The sequence below is a fragment of the Telopea speciosissima genome, chromosome 3 (assembly GCF_018873765.1).
Source record: "Telopea speciosissima isolate NSW1024214 ecotype Mountain lineage chromosome 3, Tspe_v1, whole genome shotgun sequence".
NCBI classification, from domain to species: domain Eukaryota; kingdom Viridiplantae; phylum Streptophyta; class Magnoliopsida; order Proteales; family Proteaceae; genus Telopea; species Telopea speciosissima.
The window spans coordinates 9388434-9398497 of NC_057918.1; the positions used below are offsets into that span (position 1 = coordinate 9388434).

The 10064-nt window shown below is 39.1% G+C and overlaps 1 protein-coding gene across 1 annotated transcript; it reads left to right on the forward strand.

Annotated features, from left to right (window-relative positions):
- Nucleotides 1-223: 223 nt before the first annotated feature.
- LOC122655145 lies at nucleotides 224-9372 on the forward strand. The gene is made up of 5 exons (XM_043849369.1): nucleotides 224-759; nucleotides 877-1147; nucleotides 4547-4645; nucleotides 4762-4976; nucleotides 9156-9372. The coding sequence occupies exons 1-5, from the start codon at nucleotides 272-274 to the stop codon at nucleotides 9229-9231; spliced, it is 1149 nt and encodes a 382-aa protein (XP_043705304.1). The 5' UTR covers nucleotides 224-271; the 3' UTR covers nucleotides 9232-9372.
- Nucleotides 9373-10064: the final 692 nt, after the last annotated feature.

The following is a 10064-nucleotide window of genomic DNA, read 5'->3' on the forward strand; positions in this document are numbered from 1 at the left end:
AAATAAACCAACGAGAGAGAGAGAGAGAGTAAATGCCTAAATGGCAACAAATAATTAAGAAAGAAAGAAAGAACCAAATTGGGTGGCTGTGGCCATCATGGAATCGTGGAGCAACGGGGACATGTGGCCATGTGGGTGTGGGGCTGGGATTGAGATTTTGTTGTAAAAGAAAGAAAAGAAGGCGAAGATAGAGAGAGGCAGATTGAAGGCAACCCAAAAAAAAAAGAAAAAAAAGTGGCGTTAGCAGAGGCGTCGATTTGGCCCGGGCTTTATGGCGGCCACTGCTAAAGCTTACCTGCTGTCTCGCTTCAGTTCCAACGACCTCTCACTCCTCAGACCTTTCCAATCCCCTCCACCAATACCTCTCTTCTCCTGTCATCTCCTCCTCATCCGCCCTTTACTTCCCTCCATCACCCTCACCACCACCAATTCCTCGAACTGTAAGAATCGCTCCTCCTCTCCTCCGATTCTCAATTGTCTTGTATCGGGTGTCGACGGTGGTGGCGTTGCGGACGACTTTGTATCCATCAGAAAGTCTGGATTCGATCGAGAGTTTTCTGTAATCGCCACTATGCTTAAACGCATCGAACCCCTCGATACCTCCGTTATCTCCAAGGGCGTCTCTGCAGCCGCAAGGGATTCCATGAAGCGGACAATCTCCACGATGCTCGGATTGCTTCCTTCTGATCAATTCTCCGTCACCATCAGTGTTTCTAGGCGTCCCCTCGATCGCCTCCTTGTATCCGCCATCATTACCGGGTATTTACTATTGCTGCACTATTGGGTGGCGGCACTACTACTGCTGCTGGGTTCAACCATTAATTTGGAAAATTGGGTTTGAGTGTGAATTGGTTCTTTTTATTGGTAATCTGTCAGGTATACTCTTTGGAATGCGGAATATAGGGTTTCTTTGATGAGGAACTTCGACATCTCTCCCGGGAGTTCTGGAGATTCGGTTCATTCTCATGGCTGTGGGGTTTCAGACATGGAGTATCAGAACAGGGAAGGTACGGGTGTTGAGGTTGATGTGGATACCTGCAGTGAATTTGCAATGGACAGAAGCGTTCCCCCGGGTTTGGGGGACTTGTCGCCCGAGGCTTTGAATTACATTGCAGAGCTAAAATCCGAGCTGGCTACAATTGAGAAGGTTGAAATTCCCTTTTTCTCTGGCACACACATATTTGCATCTTTGCTATGTGCAGCCGTGTTGGCTAACGTTTTTATGAAAACAGGATATACTAACTCCAACAGGAAGTAGTAGCTGTTTATACCAAAAAGTTGCTTTCAATAATTCCAGAGGATTTTCTGGAAGATAAACTATTGATGGGCATTGCATTAGCATGATGTGTATTAAAACCTTTTATTTTATTGATTAACTGTGATATACTGCTTTAGTAAACTTGGGTTCAACTTGAACATCCCATTGTAATTCAATACCCTTGGCATCAATGGTAGAAGTAGCCTTAATCTGTCATAACTATCTCATTCCTCATGTACATTAAGTATGGGCTTTCTTATTTCACCTGATATTTGTGCGTATTAATGCAGAAACTGATTCTCTTACCCACGAGAATGATATTGAAACACACAAAGGATATGAACTTATTGTTCTGTCTGTTGCTTAATTACCTGAAAATACAATCAAGTTTCTCGATAAGATTATATGGAAAGAGATAAAAAGAATATTGTACATGTAGTATGTGTGATGCAAGCCCTAAAGATAAGACAGGTGGAAGTTTAGGAGAAGAATTGAAAGAGTGATCTTTTGTACCGATTTTCAGCTATCTTGGAGTCTTTTCTGCTTGCATGATCCACAAGTGTGTGTGTGTGTTGGGGGTGGTGGTGGTGGTGGTTCGGTGGATCTGGATTTTGTGTGCAGTGACTGCAGTCATAGTGCTTGGTTTGTTAAAGAGGATCACTGAAATAGTTTGCTAAATATTCAATAGTAGGGTGCAAGTTCGGCTGAATTCAGGTTTGACTTTGAATCAAATTGATGGACCAGGTTGGGTTCAGGCTCAATTTGGTTCAAAATTTATCGATTCCCAATCCAGGCCTGCCTGACTTGTACCCATAGTCAGTCAGTGTTGTATTCTATTTCTCTCGAGTCCTGTGGTTGCAGCAATATTTTTGTGTACATGCAGAAGAGCCTGGTGATAAATTCTTTTTAGTGTGGGGGTTCTACTTGGATATTCTCTAATTAATTGTAAGCTGGCTGTGGGAGTTATTAATTTGAGTCATATATTGATTAGGAGTTTGCCCAAGTAGGAGTTGGTTTATTAACTATCCATATGAACAGCTATAAGGTGTTGCAAATCATGAATGAGATGATTACACCTAAATTGCTTTGAATGATTACACCTAAGTAGGAGTTTCTTCTCTTACTCCTTTATTTTAGAAGACTTGCTATTATCGAGCTGCACGGCCAGCCTCCATAATGAAAGCCCATCCATTTTCATCAGCCGCCACTGGCTTCAAAACATTCATCAAGCTCTAACTTTTCTTCCTAACAAGAAATAATGTACCATACAATCCTAGCCAAGATGATATTTTTCTTCCGAATGCCTGTTTTTGCCATGAAACAACCAATTTCACCTAACAAGTATGATGTAGGAGCGCTTCTATGGATCGGGCCGAACCTGTTTGGGAACCCAGATGTGGATGAACCTGGTCCAATTTGCCTCTGTGCACTAGTAGGATATTTTACGATTTTTATTTATTTCTATTTTGGGATTAACATGTAATCTTTTATTTTGATAGGTTACATAGGAGATACCTACTAGGATTTAGTTTCCTAATTAATTTGAGTATCCAAATTAGAATAGGTTTCCTTTTATACATGTATGCATGCTAATAGATTCAGATTGGAATAGAATAATTGAGTTATTATGGTTAAAGCCTGCGTGGCTGTAGTTTGTGTGAACCCCCCCTCTCTCTCCCAGCTATTCTTCTTCTTCCCCTTCCCTGCGAGACCCTTCCGTCCCTTCTCTTTTTCATTCTTCTTCTTCTCCTCCTTGTATCTCTGGTTTTATTTTCCCCAATCCCTTGTTCTGTCGCACAAACAGCCCTCATGTTTGTGGGTTGTTGTCTCTCATATCCTCCTATTTCTTCCTCATATGTTAGGCATGGATTGTCTATCCATAGGTGACCTTAACCTCTGAATCTCAGATCCGAAATCTTTCCCTGTGGTGGAATATCAAACTGACAACAAATCTGATCTCTGTTCCATCGCCTGGCTTAGTTTCAGCAGTTCTTTATCTCTTTCATAGTTGCTGTTTGAGTTGTTGGTGGTGTGCATTCAAGACCTCGTCAGTACCGACTTCCCCTTGAGTCAGCAGGCTCGACTGAAGCATATAGAAGGAGTTCTCTCCTTTGCGAGGTGCTGGATTTCCGCCATTTCAGTTCATTCCCAAGGTAGAAGACGATACTTCTTTTTCCCCTTTTAATTAAACCCTTTTACAGCTCAAGTTCCAAAAATACCCGTCCTTTGTTCTTATTCAAGATTTCAAGCCCCTACCCTTTAATTTATTTTCTTCAAAGTTAGTCCTAAATCTATAAATCAATACCTTTTGTTCCTACCCAATAGCCTTTTAAATTCTGTTTAATTACATCCCTGCCACTCCCTCTTGATAATTTCAGTTTATTACAAAATTGACCATCGTTTCCTTGTAATTTAGGTAGTTGGTAACTGAGTGGGCCCATAGCGAACCCAATTGGGTTTTGTATCCCGGGTTCCGCATCACACTCCAGGAAAATGATTTGTCTTAGTCTCATAGTCTAGTTATCCAATCCAATCATTCCAATTATTTGTTTATTTTAAGCAAAGAGGAAGAGTTGGGGGAAATAAAATTGGAGGGGTTGAGCTGCCCCTGGCTCCGAATGGATTGTTACTGTAACCTGTATTGGGCCCTTTTTAGATTCTGGTCTGTCATATGGAGCCCCGGAAATATTTTTAAGCAAGGGTCCAAAAGAACAAACCCTTTCCAGTAACTTAATCATGAAGAAGAGGCTGTAGCTCTGGTGCTCAAAAAGTATTTTGTTTGTCCATTCTGCACATGTCATTCTATGGCAAGAGGGATCAGTTGTCAATGAATATTCCCCTCATGCCCAAAGTTAATCTCTCTCTTATAAATTCAAGATTCATAGTGAACCCATTTAGTATCAACCTTACATGAGAACAGTAACGTGGACATCCTATATCATCAATATGTGTAGTTGGTTTAAGTTACTTACATCTTTCTAGTACTACCATCATAGTTGGATCTGTTCTCCAACACAAAAAACTTGTTGGTTGCAAGATATATTGTGATATTGAAGGACTTTGTTCTTATCTTCCATTTTTATTTGTTGTTCTTGTCGCATGAATAATCATTGATTACAGAAATCCGTTTGCTTGATGTTAACTATGATGAGTTAACATCATGATGAGTTATTCATCCAAAAAAAAACTATGATGAGTGTACATAGTATATGCTCCTGTTCCAACCTCACATCTGGATGGTATGATACCTCATTGAATATTTAGATGACAAGGTTTGTGTTCTCTCAGGAATTCAATGCTCAAAAGCAGGAAAATTTGCACTTGGAATATGATGGGGAAGGAAATAACGATTTGTTAGAGTACCTTCGAACTTTGGAACCAAATATGGTATTGACTTAGATTGATTTACATTACCACTTTTTTAAAACAGTTTGTGTACTTCAAACCAATAGTGCATCTCTCATACTTTCTAACATCTCTTTTTACTCTAATGATTTGAACAGGTGACTGAACTATCTCGTCCATCATCTTCAGAGGTTGGGGAAGTTATTCATGAACTTGTTCAAAACGTACTGCCAAAGTTGTTTAAAGATGATACCTCCTCCAGTTTCCTGGAAGATTCAGCTAGAGAGAAAACAGAGAACCTACCAGATGGTGATATTGAGCTTTGCGATACTATAGGAACTTCTCGGGATTACCTTGCGAAACTGCTATTCTGGTTTGCTCCACATACTTTGGCAGTCATCTTGTATTATTGTCAATAATGCATATAATTACACTTATTTTCCAAGTTGGACTCTATGATTTTACTGTATTCATAATCTGCAGGCCCACGATACATGTGATTATAACTTAAATGTTGGTCTGAATGAACTAGTGAAAGATGCCACTGTTCTACAATGGAAACTTCATATGAACCATTCCTGCTCCACCCCAACAGAAAAAAAGGAGAGGGGGGAGGTGTCCTTTACGGTGTAGGAAATAAACTAGCAATTAGAAGGGAGTATGAGAGCCTGAGTTCCAAGAAAGAAATTGAGCAAGAAGGAGATCAAACCTAATCAGAAGGAGCTTGAACCTTGGATCTGTAATTATAACCCCGCAACTTATATTACAATATTCCAGTTATTTGAACCTTAAAACTAGAGCAATGACTATTGTTTCATGGAAACATGGTGACAATTCTTCCAAGTAGATGCTTTATGCCAGTGATTATGAGGCAAATACATGGTTTTATAACCATGCAAATTCACTCAAAAGGTGTTTCTTAAGTTACACATCTAGCTTCTTTAGTATGTGTTAAGAGATATGTAACACGATAGGGGGAGTCCCCCTATCGTGGATTCCTTTATTAGTTTATGTCTTAATTGTTAGTTTCCTAGTCTAAGTAAGTTTCTTGTTTTAGGCTTTAGGTTTAATTAGGTAAGACTTAAGAGTTATATTCCTTTTGTAATTCTGATTTGGTTTAATATAAATATATGTTGGCTAGTACGGTAGAATATAGATTCTATCGCACAACCCTTTTCTCCCACTGTTCTCTCTTCTTCTCCATCTCGTTCTCTCTTCTCTCTTCTCTTTTCTAGGCACTGGTTACAGGTTTTGGGATTATTTACATGGTATCAGAGCAACAACCAGTTGCCGGTTTGAGAGTCGTTTTTAGATTCGTTTGGTTTCAATGAAGATTCTTGTATGATGAAGCATGTGCCTATCGATTTGCTGCTGCTACTGCTATTGAGAGTGATCAAGTATTTCTACTGTTCCTGAACAAGGGTTTCGTATATTGAGACGATTGAAAATATACTACTATCGTTTGTAGACTGAAGGTTGTTCTGCTGCTAGGTTCTGCTAAGTGTTTCTTCGATCTGATTCGATAGCAACACCACTATTCTTGTTGCTAAGTGTTTCAATATGTGCTATGGTTGAATTGATTTGCTGATCTTGAATCGATTTTGCTGCCATACTTTTGCAGCTTCGTGCTTGGATGGAGAATTTGTGGTTACCGTCTAGGGGTTTTTGGAATCGAGCTTGCATCTGGAAAGGTATTGGTTCTCGATAGTGAGGCTGTCGGTTGTGGTTGAAGATAGTTATTTCCCTGCTTGCGTCTCTTGAAGGATAAAGATGTGGTTGCTTCTAAATCCCTTTTCGATTTGCTTCTGGTCTTGCTGGAATTGCGATTGGGATTGGTTGTTGTGTGCTTCGATTGGTTGTTGTTTGCTTGGATTCTTGGTTCGATTTGACCTACCAGAGCCTTCTGAAGTGATATTGGTATGATCAATTCCCAGGTTCCGCCTCTGGTTCAAGCTGAAGATGGGAGACCACTGCTATTCTTCGATTTTCAGGTTTTCTATTACGAATGGGTTTCTTTCTTTGAGTTTGTTTTCTTGCCATTTGTTTGCTTTGGTGGTTGCGTGACTGTCAAGGAGAAGAAGACAGTCACGTTACCTTCTTGTCTCCTGTCCATATCTTTTTTTTAAGTAAGTTTTCCTCTTTTGCCCCTCACTTCTTTACTTATCTCCTTATGTCCATATTTTACCATGCCTTCCAAGTATGTCCCCCATCTATAAATACTAATTCCTTCATTTGACACTCCACTATTTGGTTAATTACAGCTATGAGATTCCTTTTCTTTTTGTTTTTGTTTTTGTTTTTGTTTTTCTTTCAACTTTGAGTTATTGACCATTTTGCCATTTCCCTATTTATCTACCCAAGAGCCACTTGAAAATTCTGGTTAATTACCAGATTGCCACTACTTCCTTGTATTTGTGTTTTACCTATCTTGGGTGGATCAATAGTTGGATTTTAAGATTGGGATTATATTGGGATTGATAGATTAATTACAAATTTGCCATTATCTTGCTTGGGTGGACAGATCGCATTGGTTTGAGATTTTAGTTATTATCGTGAGGGGTGTTTCTGTTATTGGCAATTATATGTAGCTGCTCTTGATTGAAGATTAATTTATTGGGATCTTATTTGCTGGTGGTCTTGCTTATAAGATTTGTTGAGATGTTATTGGTCGTTCTCTGTTCACGTGTAATGCTACACGTAAGGGGGAGATTGAAGATGTCTACTATAAGCAATTTTATCTGAGATTTTTTTTTAGTTCGGGACTCAAGAGTGAGTCTGATTGTTGTTGGAGTGCCTTCCTCGAGAATCGAGATGGACTTTTGTGTAGCCATTGGAGCTGCATTTTTGTGGACTTTTGTGTAGCCACTGGAACTGCACTTTTACGGGATTTTGTGTCACCATTGGAGTTGCACTTTTGTTTGTCTTTGTTGGAGCAGGTCACTACTTGCATTTTATTGCCTTCATTGGGAAGGACGTTGGGTGTAGCTGTTGAGTGCTGCATTTTGTTGACTTCCTTGGGAAGAGCTTTTGGTGTTGGCGTGTTGCTGTTGTTGATTGGATTTGGACTGCTATTGTTGATGGATTTATTGATTGGAGTGCTACTTTGAGCTCGCTGGCATCTATGGCTACATGTGTTCAAGCCTGGTGCTGCCTTTCATTTTTGATCTTGTTGGTCCAAGCTGGAGCTTTCTTCTGATATGTGTATACTCCAGCTTGAGGGGGAGTGTTAAGAGATATGTAACACGATAGGGGGAGTCCCCCTATCGTGGTTTCCTTTATTAGTTTATGTCTTAATTGTTAGTTTCCTAGTCTAAGTAAGTTTCTTGTTTTAGGCTTTAGGCTTAATTAGGTAAGAGTTATATTCCTTTTGTAATTCTGATTTGGTTTAATATAAATATATGTTGGCTAGTACGGTAGAATACAGATTCTATCGCACAACCCTTTTCTCCCATTGTTCTCTCTTCTTCCCCATCTCATTCTCTCTTCTCTCTTCTCTTTTCTAGGCACTGGTTACAGGTTCTAGGATTATTTACAGTATGTATTTGAGTTTTCAATTTCTGTCAACTTATTTGTATTACTATGAATTTCAGGATGCAGTTTAGAAGTAGGAGGGGTTCACTTCTATGTTTTAATCTGTATTATGCAATGCGCTTTTCTTTTTTCATTCCCATTCCTGTATATTTTCTTTTTGTTTTTATAGAGAACTATTTCTTCTTTTGTAAAGAAAATCTTACTACGGTAGCGGCATGCTACATTAGGCTAATCCAAGTGTTAGTAAATGAATCCTTCTTATGGCGGGCATCCATCAATGACATCTTTTAGGAGGAAGTAGAATCTTCCTTACCATTGCTTTTTTTTTTTTAATAGATGTATAACTTTAGTTATGCTTACATATATTTTCTTTCACGAATCCCGGGTCCCACTTGCTCCATACCACTCTCCTATTGGTCGCTTGTGTGCTTCCATGGTATTAGTCCATAGCACCTGGGGTATGATGCTGTAGTTAGTCCTTATTATTGCATCCATTCATCTTTCTGATGGAAGTAGTTCCTGCTTAATCATCTAAATTTTCTTTTTATTTTCTTAGTTAATCCAGAGGCTCAACCTCTTCATGCCATTCTTCCATTCAATTGTAATCCTCCTATCCCTAAACCCATTTTAATGGCACTGTTTTACTTACCTGCTGATCCCCATTTTCTTGTTCCTGTACTGCATGTAAAAGGCATGAGCTTTGCTCAAGCTTCTTTTTGGTACTTGTCATTTCCTTAATGAGTGTTAGTACCTTGTTTCCATCTTCTTCTATCCACCCATTGTATAATAATAATATTTTTCTGTGGACAAGTGGATTAACGGCCAAGGAGACCAGTTAAAGATCGGTTTTTATGGTTCAAACTTTGAAAATTTTCTGTTGCACAACCTTAAATATTCCTGAGTTCACTATTTCTTCCCCTATGCTATGTTGCTGCTATATTTCACATACAGTTATTCCTCATTGGATGTTATTTTCCCATCTGTAGTTCCATAACAAAGGGATCTTGTTTTGTGATGGCAGGTGCATGCTATTAGGTCATCACTTAAGAGGCTTGGAGAACAGATTGCATTTGAGCTGTGCTGTCGGACTGTTGTAAAGATGAAAAAAGTAAAAGTAGAAGAGGCATGTATATTCTTCTGCTCTATAGACTTCCTGTGAAACCATAATTATGGTCATCACTTGTAATTCTTGTACCAATTAGTTCATAACAAAATTTCTAAAGAATTTTGTCCTGCAACTTAAATCTTTGTCATCTCATTGCATGCTCAGGGCATAACTGAAGATCATTCATGGTAAACCATTTGTTCAATACCTGGGGCACCACCACTGCTAAAGTTGTATGCTGTTCTCATGCCTTAATCCCCATGGTTATGGTTTGGTATATACATTTTTTCTCTATAGGATTTACATTGGATCAGGTGTGGGTCAATCAGGCATCACATGAGTTGCCTTGCTTTTAAGTTTTTATTATGGTATCCTTTCGGTTTGATAGTTTTCCTATCTGGTTGAGCATGTTGTAGGCTTTTCATGGGTGTTTTGGATGAGGTGGTGTTTCTTACCATCTCAAATGATTCTGGTTAACCAGTCCTAACAGGTGCCTAATTGATCCCAAGACCAAATAGGGTCTACAAGTGATCGATTTTGAGCCCATAGATAAGGCCCATACTCAAATCTATGATAAAATGGGGCAATTTTCTATAAAACTTAAGGCCCATGGGGTGCAATGGCCCATTATAACATGAGTATGATTGGCCCAATCAGTCATAGTAGGTTATTTGGTTTTAGACTTAATTACTCCTAACTGATTATTCAGTTCAGTTCAGGTTCTAAAATACACATCTTATTAATAGCTATGGCCAAAATCGGACCAAGTAACATTTGGTCTGATCTGTCCCAGTCCGGTTTAATGGTTTTGGTCCTTAATCGATA

Coding starts and splice junctions, on each gene's coding strand:
- LOC122655145 (XM_043849369.1), top strand. CDS start 272: ATGGCGGCCACTGCTAAAGCTTACCTGCTGTCTCGCTTCAGTTCCAAC. Junction 4,646..4,761: donor GAACTTTGGAACCAAATATG/GTATTGACTTAG, acceptor TGATTTGAACAG/GTGACTGAACTATCTCGTCC. Junction 4,977..9,155: donor CTTGCGAAACTGCTATTCTG/GTTTGCTCCACA, acceptor TTGTGATGGCAG/GTGCATGCTATTAGGTCATC.